The sequence below is a fragment of the Abrus precatorius genome, unplaced genomic scaffold, assembly GCF_003935025.1.
Source record: "Abrus precatorius isolate BTA unplaced genomic scaffold, Abrus_2018 Scaffold8, whole genome shotgun sequence".
Taxonomy (NCBI): Eukaryota; Viridiplantae; Streptophyta; class Magnoliopsida; order Fabales; family Fabaceae; genus Abrus; species Abrus precatorius.
In genome coordinates, this window is record NW_020874428.1 from 34,050,740 (window position 1) to 34,064,206 (window position 13,467).

The window sequence follows — 13,467 nt, forward strand, 5'->3', positions numbered from 1 at the left end:
CCCATTTTATGAAACCCTTCTTTATTATGTTACTTTCTCCGCATTTTCTGACATCACGATAACAAGCTTCCCTCTTTTCTTTTTTAACTTTAACCATTCATAAAGCTTCAAGAACAAGAAATAGCTTTAACCGGTGCCAATTTAAAATCCCGTTTATCTCATAAAATTCTGCTAAATAACACACGTATTTTTATTTACAAACTTGTCATGAACTCTTAACACTGATTTTAAACATTTAAAAGTGATACTTTTTTATTAAAAGTATAAAATTGTCGTACATATACAGTGTAAAAACATTAAAGCTGATTTATTCAGTATTTTAAAAATAAATATTTAACGATCTTTTATTTCTCATTTTAATTTTTCTTACCATAGATACAAAATGGAAAATTGCTTTTAATAATGGCGTCTAATCTTCTATTTTACGACACCTTTACAATTCAAAATAAAAGTAAGAGTCCGAGGACTAAAAAGAGTATGACTAAATTGACTCGAATTATTAATTGGCAAAAGCTTTTCATATGAACAAATCGTTTAGCTCACACTTTGTGCCATGCCTGAATACTTACAGTTAGTATGTTAAAAAATTACTATAAACGAGATATTTACTATTTCTTGCGTATTTAATAAGATAATCTACACACACATAAATAAAATGTATATGTTTATTTGTTTTTTCTTGAGTTACCAATTGAAAATCAAAATTAGCACTTTTATTGAATATTTTTTTAAAAATCCCAAACAAGTATCATAAAAAATTTATCACTTTTTGTTTTAAATTTAAATTCTGCAAGATGTTTTATTTTGAGATGTTAAATAAAAAGTTTACAGTATTTATTATATATTTGTAAGAATTAATTTTTTTTATAAATTACATATATTACTATAGATGACAAACTAATTTTAATCAACTACATATTTTTCAGTTGATAGGACCACTGGAGGAGCACTATAATGACAATTGAATTAATTATAATTTTTTGACAATTAGTGAGGATGTTATGTGAACAAATGAAATATACAATGAGAATGAAGAGGGCCCAAATAGATTATCAGTTGATTCTTTTAGTTGAAAGGCTTTGTTGATACTGTGACACTTTATGGTTTGTGGTTCCATGCATATAGTTTTTGAAAAGTGAGTTGAAATGGGAAAAAATGTATTATAGTTTAATATATAAAAAGGTAATATAATGGAATAAAAATTTGATGCGAGAGTGTTGGGTTGAGGCACGTAGAAGGAAATCCCAGTGGCAATAGGAAGAAACAAACACCAATCGTGCAATGATGGACACACGTGTCTCTCCATTGTACGGAAGCGGGAAACAATGACTGTTACATGATGGAAAAAAATTCCGAAAATGGAAAACCACGGTAACTTGAAATTACCCGTGATCGATACCCATGATACACGTGTCGTGGGGAGATGCATCCACGTCACCGACGTGTCACTGTGAGTCGGTTGGTAATCTGAGCTGAAGTAACATAATTCAGCTACGAAACAAAACCAACGGACCCATCACCCTCTCTCCTTTTCTTTTTCACAGAGAAACAGAAATATGAAAGAGGGAGAGAAAGAGATGCAACGATAAATCCAAACTCGCTTTTCGTTCGTTCTCGCATTTTCCCTCGAAACCGCTTCTTCGCGCGATTTTCCTTCTTAAAGCGTAAGGAAGATCGTTACGTGACGTTACGTTCCGTGGAACGTGAATTTCTAGTTCGCAATTTGATCGCGCGCGATAGGGTTCTCGTCTTGAATCTGAAGCTTCGCGGACATGGCTATGCTCCGCAAATTGTTCTTTCGCAAGCCACCTGATGGCCTTCTCGAGATCTGCGAGCGAGTTTACGGTACTTTCTCTCTCTTTTTCTCATTCTCATTTTGTGAAAAAATTATTTCGCAATTCATGATTCAAGGAACAGTAGGTATGTGATTGATTGATTGGAAAAGCGGGGAAGAGATATGAATGGAATCTGTTTAATTTGAATTTAGCTTATGATTGTTATTGTTAGGAGGCACTGATTGTTGTTGGAAATTGGAATTAACATAACGTTCACTGTGGATGTAGTTTTTGATTGCTGCTTCACGACGGATGCTTGGGATGAAGGGAATTACAAATTGTACATGGATGGGATAGTAGGTCAACTTAGAGAGAACTTACCTGATGCTTCAATTCTGGTTTTTAATTTCCGCGAGGAAAATACCAAGAGTCAAATGGCACATATAATGTCTGAGTATGATATTACTATAATGGACTATCCTCGGCACTATGAGGGTTGTCCTGTGCTCAAAATGGAGCTCATTCATCACTTTTTGAGGTCTGGTGAAAGCTGGCTCTCGCTTGGGCAGCATAATGTGTTGTTGATGCATTGTGAACGTGGTGGTTGGCCTGTTTTGGCTTTCATGTTGGCTGCATTGTTGATTTATAGAAAGGTTTATAGTGGGGAACAGAGGACTTTGGATATGGTTCACAGGCAGGCTCCGAGTGAGCTGTTGCATTTGTTGGCGCCGTTGAATCCGATCCCTTCCCAACTGCGGTATCTGCAGTATGTTTCCAGGAGGAATGTGGCCATAGATTGGCCTCCACTGGACAGGGCACTCATGTTGGACTGCATCATTCTCAGATTCTTTCCAAACTTTGATGGGGAAGGTGGTTGTCATCCCGTGTTTAGAATTTATGGACCGGATCCTTTTAGTGCTGATAAAAATCCAAAAAAGTTGTATTCAACTCCAAAGAGAAGCAAAAATGTCCGGACTTATAAGCAGGTGAGTTTACGTCATGCTTTCAAATGGTTTGCTCTGAGTTCTCCTGCCTCCTCTTTGGGTGTTTTCAGTTTGTTGACGGTGTTATTTCGAAGCCTGTACTTTATAGAGGCATGCACAGATTGCATATTTTCATGAAATATCCTGACATGGCAGATAAAATCATTATTTTTAACAGATAAAATGTCTATTTTGCTACTGTTATTTTGCAAGAAATTATTGAAGCTTGTGAGTAGCTGTGTCCTTGAGATTACTTGCAACCTCATAAATTATGGCAAGCAGGCTCTGAAATGAAATAGGGAAAAATCACTTCATTCATTTTCTTCCTTTAATGCTGGTTTAATTTTCCGCAGTTTTGACTTGCAGAGTGCTTTATAAATTGTGTTGTACAATTTCTGATTGTTTAAACTTGAAATAGTTCTAAATCATTCACTTGCAGTTGGAATTTGGTTTTCTGATTACTGAGTCAAACATGCATAATAATTTTTCGGTAGCTTGAAAGTTGGAATAAGAATAGGCCTACGCATGTATGATGTACCTATATTGATGAACGGCATATTGTTTGTTACTCCTCTTTGACAAATATGGGAGCTTTATTTAAAATGAATCTTAGTCTGGATCCAAGAGGCTGCACTTAGCATTAATATCCCAAAAATGTATAAGGATAAAGAGGGGGAAAATATTTACAAGAAGGAAGGGAAACTAAGTTCGTATGCTCTATGTTTAGCAATTAGGATATCCTGGTCAAATTTCAATTCACCTCAGAATAGACCCATGCTCTTTAAGTTTTAATAAACATTTTCATATGATGAAATGTTTGCCGTTCTAGTAGCGACTGTTGGTCAACTTATTTATTCCTGCAAGCAAGATGCATCTGGAATTTGATGTGAGTTGCATAATTGTTATGAAATTTTTTGCTATTGTGTTGCAGGGAGAGTGTGAACTAATTAAAATTGACATCAATTGCCATATTCAAGGTGATGTTGTGGTTGAGAGTATTAACTTGAATGGTGACATAGAGCATGAAAAGATGATGTTCCGAGTCATGTTCAACACGGCTTTTGTTAGATCTAATATTTTGATGCTTAACCGGGACGAAATTGACATTTTATGGGATGCTAAAGATCACTTTCCAAAAGATTTTAGAGCTGAGGTGCAACTAGTTTTCAACTATAATAATATTTTTTTTAGGTTATTTATTCCTAATATTTAATTTATTTTTTTGGTTTATGTTTGTGTTAAGATCCTTTTCTCAGAGATGGATGCTGCTGCAGCAGTTATGGCGGAAGGTACATCGTGCTTTGAGGAGAAGGAGGGTCTGCCAATGGAAGCATTTGCTAAGGTTCAAGAGATCTTTAGTCATGTAGACTGGATGAGCCCCAAGGCAGATGCAGCACTAAATGTTCTCCAGCAGATAAGTGCTTCGGCTATGAACGACATGTTGGATACAGTTTCTGATCAGCAGATGGAAACTGGTACTTTGCATAAAACAGGTTCTAGAATGCCTCAGGGGAATATGAATGAAGCCATGCAGTCTTTATCCTCAACTATGCAATCCCTAGACAATTATATGAGTAGAAAAGAGGATAGGAACAACAAGGTTGAGGCTACTGCACAACAACCTAGTACGTCTGACTTCATCTGTCAAGAGATGTCCAGCTCTTCTGAAAGAACCTTGGAATCCAGTAAATGTCCAACTGAATCTACAAATCTTGGCATAAAACTGCAGGCATCTGATCCTCTCTTATCTCGTTCTGTTGATTCTTCTCTTTCCCCTCAAACACCTCCTTTGCGGCCTCCCTCCACTAGGTGTGCTAATAAAGTTCATGATTCTCCTCCTCACACAGAATCACCACCTCACCTTTCGCCATTGCAATCAAGACACCAGTCACAAGAGAGAAGTCATTCATTTGTTTCTAGCCCTATACCAGGGACCCAATTGTCATCTAGTTTTAGCAGTAAGTCACCAGCTGACATCACTTCCCATCCATCAATTTCAGCAACTACTTCAACTCAGCCATCTCATTCACTTTCTTCCATAACACATGCAAATAAGATTCTACCTATTAGAACAAGACTACAGTCTTCACCTTCACAACCTCCACCACCTCCTACCCCTCCACTAAAGAATCCCAAACTAGTTAGAGTTGGACCTCCTCCACCTCCACCACCTCCTCCAAAGAAGGAACTAAATGTTAACGCTGGATCCTTTACTCCTCCTTCATCTCCCATGAATGAGGAGCCACAGGTTAGAGATAGACACGCTCCTCCTGCTCCCCCTCCCCCTCCCCCACCCCCTCTTCTAAAAGAGGAGCAACCTGTTAGGTTTACGCCTCCACCACCTCCACCACCTCCTTGTCTTTCTGGAAAAGCTGCAGGTCCCACCATAGTGCCAGCAGCATCAGCACCACCACCACCAGCACCTCCACCACCACTTTCCTCAGGTCACTCTAGTTCTTCATTGCTAAAGTCCACATCTGCTCCTACAGCACCAGCTGCTCCACCTCCTCCAATTCCCTTTGGTAAAGGAGGTCTCAAACCAGCCAATGCTTTTCCATTGTCTCTTTTTGGGGCTGGTGATGGAAATAACGTGTCAGGTACAACCGGACCTCAATCTGGTTTAGCAACTGGCTCAAAGGGACGAATTCTATCACGTACAATTAACTCTAAGAATAACAGCAAAAAGTTGAAGCCATTGCATTGGTTGAAACTATCTAGAGCTGTGCAAGGAAGTTTGTGGGCTGAGACACAGAAATCTGGTGAAGCTTCCAAGTAATGTTGATTGGCTATATAGTGTTTCATTTTCTGTGCAGATTAGCTTTCTATCATTCCATATTCTCACCTGCTTTTCCTTTTATTATCTTAAAAATGTAGAGCCCCAGAGATTGATATTTCAGAGCTTGAGAGTCTCTTCTCAGCAGCAGTCCCAAGTTCAGGTCCTGCCAAGAAGTTAAATCTCCAAAGCTCGGTTGGGCCTAAAAATGATAAAGTGCAGCTGGTAATTTAGCTTCAGTTTATAGTATCACTTAGACTGCTTATGGATATTTATATAATCTAGTTGCTTATATCCGAATGTGACAAGAAATTGCGAAAAATGTGATATTTCGTAGTAAATTATGACCAATGGTTATCAGTTTATGTTGGTAATAGATAACCATAAGGAAGTGTTGGTGTACAAAATCTTTTAGTTTTCTAGAAATTATTTTTCTTAAAAATTCTGTTTTCCTAAGAATGTTAAAAATACATTTGGTCTAACGTTAGACAATATTTTTTAGGAATGTTTTCTATCGTATTATTTCTTAAGAATGCTTCTTTATTAATGTGTATTTTTTTAAAAATACCCCTTTATTCTCTGTTAAGTAATCAATTTTATTTACCCTAGTAACTAAATTTAAACTTATTTAAAAATTTTAAAATTAAATTAAAGTTTAAAACAAAAACAAATAATATAAGACTTGTCCATGTATATGCATGTATGTGAAAATATAATTTTTTAGGTGATACTATCATCTAAATTGACTAATGTGAGTGATATAAGTTGAGTACAGTGAAGGTGTGAAATAATGAATGTTTATCACTGTAGTGCAGTTCCTAAAATAGATTCTATTTATCATTTTCTCACTGATATCTATTTTCTGGCCTTGGCAAAAAAGTGGTATTATCATACTTTTAATTTTGATTCAGATTGTTTTTATCACTCATTGCAGATTGACCATAGACGAGCATATAATTGTGAAATTATGCTTTCAAAAGTGAAAGTGCCGTTGCATGATTTAATGGTAAGATTGATATTACTTTTATTGTCTTTAACTATGTAGTAAAGAAGAATAACTACTATTAAATAATATGGAGTGTCATTTAATAAGAAAACTATGGTTTTGATTGCCATTTGAATGGTACCTTTGTTCTTTTGATTCAAAGTCTTTTTCTATAATTTATTAGTGATTTGTATTAAGTGGAAACAAACAATGTTCGCATCACCTTCATCATTTTTTGTTTTGTTTGACATGAAAGTATTGAATATTTCAATGTAATTTCTTCTTACAAACTCATACTCTTGTAGCATATTGAGAGTTCATATTGGTTTGTATGTGCGCAATGCATTTTAGAAGAAAAATGTTTTTGATTAAAAGTTATGTTAAAATTTTATAGTAAGCATGTAAAATTTTACTATAAAATTTTAAGGGAAAACTTAAAAAAAGAAATTTAGTGCTTTTGTTAGATGTTTAAAATAGTAAATTTTGAAAAGAAAATCAATAAAAGAACTGTATCAGTATCATATAATCTCATTTTTTTAAGTTTAAACTAAATGAGCGTTGACATTAGTAAATTAACTGAATTTGTAATTTTATTATGGAAAAAAAAATATATGAACTAATTTCTTGTGCTGTAATTTTGAAATATCTAATTGCTGTTGAGGAGAACAGTTTCTAGGTGTTGGATAGAAGGCTAGAGTGAAAGAGAAGTGTTGAAGGCTTCATATGAAACATGTGTAGAATTGTTAACTAACCATTTTGCTGTGTTCTAAAATTCAGTCAGGACATGCATTGACCTAAGAGAGTACTAACTATTTATATTAGCTTAAATATGTTTTAACTATTTCTAAATAGGACTTATTTTAAATTTTTAAATTATTATTCATTAATTTTTTTTTCATTTTAATGTCTAACTATTCATTTTTTCAATTTTGTACTTAACTTTAATTTCCGTCAGATAAATTGTAATGTAACTCACAGTTTGTCATGTTATTTTCAATCTCTCTTCTCTATTTCACCTTTAAATTTTTACATTACGAATTTACATTCGTATTTTAATTTTTTAAAAAATTAAAAAAACAAAAAAAATAAGATTCAAGCATGCAGTGTTTTAAAATTAAAGTTTTTTGTGCTTGAATCTTTTTTTTTTTTTAATTTTTTGCTAATATGGATTCGTGACGTGTAAATTTAAAAGTAAAGTGGAGGAGAGAGATTGAAAGTGATGTGACAAACTGTGAACCACGTCAACATTTAACTAATGGAGGCCAATGTCGAGTACAAAATTAAATAAAAACAAATTAGTTAAACATTAAAATGAAAAAAAAATTAATAAATAGTAATTTGAAATAAGTCCTATTTAGAAGTAGTTAAAACATATTTAAGCCATTTATATATTATGCCCAAATAGTGATTGTACTAAAAATCTTTATAACTATGATCTTTTTTACAAAGGTGAAGGTTCAGTTCAGTTGAAATGATCTTTTCGATGATACTATTTTATACACAGTTTATGGCCTTTCTTTAAAAAGATTATTATTATAATTTGCTTTCACAAATGCTAATATAGATATCTGTATAACCCTATTACGAAATGTGATAATGTGCTTGTAGTTAGTGCTTCTAAATAAGGGTGGAAAATTATGCAGTGTACAGTTGCAATTGTCCATTAACATCTTTTTGGTGTATCATTAGAATAAATGAATAATGGCTGGGACTTGTGTTCATTTGTAAGCAGTTGTACTTCATTTCCCTTCTTTACTTTTTCAAATTTTGTTCATGATGTGAAATCATCTAGTTGACTTGATAAGTGATGATACAAGTTTTTATTCATTAACAATGGCGTGTTTGGAATATTCACAGAGCTCAGTGCTAGCATTGGAAGAGTCAGCACTAGACATTGATCAGGTTGAGAACCTCATAAAGTTTTGTCCTACAAAAGAGGAGATGGAATTACTAAAGGTTTGGAGATAATTATGTTAATGGTTTATAATTATGCCAAGTTCTAGTACCTTATAACGAGTCTCCTATTTCTTATAAATTTCATATTCATTTATTCTGGCACAGGGTTATAATGGGGAAAAGGAGAAGTTAGGGAGATGTGAACAGGTATATAAGTATTTATGGTTTTTGGCTTAGGGATATATTTTGGATCTCTTCTGTATGAATATATAAATTTAGCATTTCTCGCATAGTGGTAACTGTAACTGCTATTTTCAATGGTGGAGATTGCATTTCTACCTTCCCTTGGCATGAATATGAATTATATCTTCCCAAATTCTTATAGTTCTTCACGGAGTTGATGAAAGTACCACGAGTAGAATCCAAGCTCAGAGTTTTTTCATTCAAGATTCAGTTCCACGCACAGGTTGAAATGTTGCTATTTTCTGGCATTCTTACAAGAAAAAATGGATTTAAATTGATTTCTAGTTTGACCCTGTTAATATTTTTATGTAGGTTTCTGAACTTGGAAATAGCTTGAATGTCGTAAATGCTGCTGCAGAAGAGGCATGATATCTTCCTTTCTATTGAAACATATTTTTGCAGGGTTTCCTTTTTTTAATGAAAGATAACATTATGGATATTGTAACGATTTTGTTTCATTTTTCAGATCAGGAATTCTGTCAAATTAAAGAGAATTATGCAAACAATACTTTCTTTAGGAAATGCTTTGAACCAAGGAACTGCCAGAGGTAAGTTAAAACAAATGGACATAGAAGTAGATAGATGCAACATGTATCATTAAACAGCAAATAAAAGTACCACTTTTTTAAGAAAATCTCTATAACTTATCGCCTTTATGCTAAATGATTTCTTTGAACACAATTTTTTATGTGTTGTTTTGCTATTAGAAGGGTATTGGTTTCTTATTATTATTCATTCAAATGTGTTTGCAAATAAATGATTCCTTTGAACACAAATTTTGGATACAAATTTTTATACACTAGTTTGAATATAATTTGCATCGATTTTTTTATTATCATTTTATCTTATTTCTTGTCATTATTCATTTCCTTTTATCAATTTCATATGTTTATATTTTCCAATCGTCTTTTAGGTTCTGCTATTGGATTCAGATTGGATAGCCTTCTTAAACTCACTGAGACGCGCGCAAGGAACAACAAGATGACTCTCATGCATTATCTTTGTAAGGTACATGTTGCTATTTATTCCTTATTGTTTTCCTTTTCCTTTCCTTTTTTTTTTTCAATGATTATGAGTTTCTTCAGTGCCATGGAGTCAATTCTGATATTGAGTTGGGGAAATATTGTCGATAACTTTTCTTGTACTTTCACTTTGAAAACACTAATTCATTGATCTGATTCTATGCTTACACATAGGTGCTAGTTGACAAGCTACCAGAAGTTTTAGACTTCTCCAAGGACCTTGGAAACCTAGAGCCAGCAGCAAAGGTTCTGGACTTCTCAAAGGCTCTTCAATTCATTATATTGATAGACAATGTACCAACACTGACTTAAATAATTTAATCCAGATCCAATTGAAGTATTTGGCCGAGGAGATGCAAGCTATAAACAAAGGATTAGAGAAAGTGATACAGGAACTATCAACCTCGGAAAATGATGGACCTATATCAGAAACTTTCGGCAAAGTATAAGCATCGTACCTCTGCCACTACTATAAGTCTTTCACAAGTTTCAAGTAGTTGACTCACCAACTCGTCTTTTCTTCTTTTTTTAAATTGTCTTTGTTCATTTTCATTGCTTCAAGTTTCACATTTCCACAAAATAGTTATCTTATTCATGAATCATGTGCATATATCTACATTAATTGGAGTCAGTTGAGTTTGCAATCATGTCTGTAAAAGATTTCCATTTTCTTTTGAAGCCCCATTCTGTGGAGGCAGACATTGAGGCTTGTCTGTGATTGGTCTAATGTGAGAATGTGGGAAGTATAAAACTGTGAAATACTTTTCTGTTCGCTAAAAGTTCATGATTTTCATGTAATAAACGGTTTGTATTTCCAGTCTTTAACATTATTTCATTTTTACCCCAGAAATTGAAAGAGTTCCTCTGTTCTGCTGAAGCTGAAGTCCGTTCATTGGCTTCACTATATTCTAGTGTGGTAGGCTTTCTAGGATACATTTAGATCTTTTAAAACCATATAAAAGCTAAGCTTTAATTGGATAGTGTATATTTACAGGGTAGGAATGTGGATGCGTTGATTCTTTATTTTGGTGAAGATCCATCCCGCTGCCCATTTGAGCAAGGTATGTGATTTTCTAAAGTTCAAGTATAGCACTCCTTCTTGATGGCTAATTTAAGTGATCACCCTCTGTTTGGTTTATGTTAATGATATATTTAGCTTTGTACCTTACTAATTTATACTTTCCAATAAGTAAGTGCATGGATTCTTCACATATACTTGTCTGCACACGTGTGAAATTTCAATATTTGATTCTATTACTCCTGATTTCAATATTAATATTTTTTTATGAATGGCCTTTATTTCAATATTAACTGGCCTTTATTATCCTTTCTGAAACAAAGGATTAATAGTTTCAAGGTACAATTCTTTAGTATATTCTGGAACTGGTATTCAATGCTTTAAAACTAATCTTTACCAATGTCAATTTTTAATAAGGTTTCTCTTGCCAGTTCCGAATAGAAGCGGGGAAACTGTCACTCTTATTATTTTGAAGTAATTCCTTTTATGGAAAGAAATCATAAATGCACTCCCCCGTCCCCCCTATTTGGTAACTAATATTGAAACCTGTTATGTAGTTCAGTTGAGGTAAAAATCACGAGTCTTTCTCTACTTGTACTTAAATACTGCTGTTTCTTGTAATTATTTTGAATTTTCTGCAGTTGTATCAACTCTACTCAACTTTACTAGAATGTTTAACAAAGCCCATGAAGAAAACTGCAAGCAGCACGAGCTTGAAATGAAGAAAGCAGCAGAAAGTGAGAAAAAGAAGTGTGAATCAGAAAGAATATTACCTACAGCTATCCGGACTGGCAATGTCAAATAAGTGATAATTAGACCCTACTAGCTTGGAGAATCAGTATATACTCTAGCATGACTAGGAATTTGACTGGACAAGAACGGGTCTGGTGTCTGGCGTTTTTGAGAAGCATGTATAGTGGCATAAGTAGTAGTAGCTGACATTGAGAACCCAAGCAAATAACTCCGTTACACTGCAAAACTGGGGTAACTCTTTGAACTCATAGCTCGCGGTACATATTTTTCTGATTGTCATCGCCTTCTTTACACTAATTATTCTATCTAATAATTGTGAATTTTAGATGGTGGAGTTTGCACGAGTTGTGTTATTTACCAGCCAACTTGTTTATATTTTCCACTTCCCTCTCCACTCCGAAACTGTATGATTGTAAGTATTTCCAGGAAACCAGGGCATTCGTTGTTATTTTTTTAAATATTGCCCTTAGGCTTGGTTCTCTCCGCTAGCAACACTGATTTCACATCTTCAATGCAAAGCTTGATTCTTCTTGTATAGCTTTTATGATTTTTTTTTTCCGGCTATTTAAATATCTTAGGGGCTCCAAAAGCAAGGGAAATAAATTCTTCAATATCATTGAATGTGTACTACCCCAGCTGTAACATTGCAAATATTGTTAAGGTTGGAAATAGTGATGACTCACATAATCAAGTTTGACATATATTTAGTAGTACAATACAAGATTCTGAAACATTCTAATAGAATTTCAGTTGAAGTGTTCCTTTGGTGTCGGTTACTACTTACTAGAGGAAAGAAATTATATATTAGTAACATATAAGGGAGCAATTTACGTTGTGTAACATTTGAGCTTACATTTCTGTGACATTTTGAATTTACATTTCAGTGCCAGACGGCGGGTTGTAGAACCCCCAGACGTTGTGATTATAAAATGTTAGTATGTACAAAAATTGAATAATCAATCAATTATAACGGACTTTACCTCGGTTCATTTTTTTAATGAGCAAATGGGACACGTAACTTCTGTCTCATGCATTTGATACTGACTTTTGAAAAAATAAATACTAAATTTGAATTTTATGCTATTATCAACAAAGAGTAATTGTTGAGATGAATCTGAACAATCAAAGAATAATCCGTTATATTGTACTACACAAAAATTGAATCATCAATCAATAATGATGAACTTTACCTCGGTTCTTTTTTAAATTTGAGCAAATGGGCACGCAACTTCTGTTTCATGCATTTAATACTGACTTTTCAAAAAAAAAAAAAAAAACTAAATTTGAATTTTATGCTATTCACAAAAAATTAGTAGTTGTTAAGTTGAATCCTGAATAATCAAAGAATAATCCATTAAATTTAGGAAATGAAAACTAGGTTCAAGCACTAAAACAGTAATTGGGAGAAAACAGTAATTCAGACTTGACTGGTACTGCATATATTACGTAGAGCCAATCTGCTATGTTTGATAAAATCAAGCTATAAAGTTAATTGGAAACTGATTTGTAGTTAAAAATTTATAATTATACAAGTAATATATAAAATTAAATTATTTAGAAAACTAAATAATTTAAAAAGATATATAATATTATATTAATTATTAATAAAAATATTATCATAAAAATATTGATAAAAAAATTAATGGATGAGAAAGATAAGTTGTTCTAGAAAAAATGAATGATAAAAATACAATAGAAATATTATAACATTTTTTAAAATAAATTTCAAAAAATTAATTTTTAAAAGTTACAAGTTTTTTTACATTGACTACATTAATAAATTACAAATTACCTTTGTCAAATATTAATTCGAATAAAATAATTTTTTTAAAGTTTAAACATTAAATTTTTTAAAAAAATATAAACTTTGCACTTGTTTCTTTATATAAATTTTGGTGCTTTTTTTTGTCACGTATCTAGTGTTTAAAAAGTTTTATTTATTTCTAATTAATTTAAATAATTTATTTTTTATAATAATCAATCTCAGAATTATATTTTAAAATTATTTAAAAATAATTT

At 33.0% G+C, this 13,467-nt stretch overlaps 1 protein-coding gene across 1 annotated transcript; it reads left to right on the forward strand.

Annotated features, from left to right (window-relative positions):
• The first annotated feature begins 1,414 nt into the window (after positions 1-1,414).
• On the forward strand, positions 1,415-12,266 carry LOC113848377 (formin-like protein 13). Its single transcript, XM_027477856.1, has 18 exons — positions 1,415-1,845; positions 2,064-2,761; positions 3,690-3,911; positions 4,002-5,530; positions 5,633-5,756; positions 6,466-6,537; positions 8,374-8,472; positions 8,578-8,619; positions 8,798-8,878; positions 8,968-9,018; positions 9,122-9,203; positions 9,569-9,663; positions 9,852-9,923; positions 10,004-10,120; positions 10,525-10,593; positions 10,672-10,738; positions 11,337-11,679; positions 11,775-12,266. The coding sequence occupies exons 1-17, from the start codon at positions 1,773-1,775 to the stop codon at positions 11,498-11,500; spliced, it is 3,657 nt and encodes a 1,218-aa protein (XP_027333657.1). The 5' UTR covers positions 1,415-1,772; the 3' UTR covers positions 11,501-11,679; positions 11,775-12,266.
• Positions 12,267-13,467: the final 1,201 nt, after the last annotated feature.

Bases quoted from the DNA above. Each gene is read 5' to 3' on its own strand.
- LOC113848377 (XM_027477856.1), top strand. From the start codon at position 1,773: ATGGCTATGCTCCGCAAATTGTTCTTTCGCAAGCCACCTGATGGCCTT. The intron at 3,912-4,001 runs GTGCAACTAGTT...GTTTGTGTTAAG, and splicing joins CAAAAGATTTTAGAGCTGAG to ATCCTTTTCTCAGAGATGGA. The intron at 5,757-6,465 runs GTAATTTAGCTT...CACTCATTGCAG, and splicing joins AAAATGATAAAGTGCAGCTG to ATTGACCATAGACGAGCATA.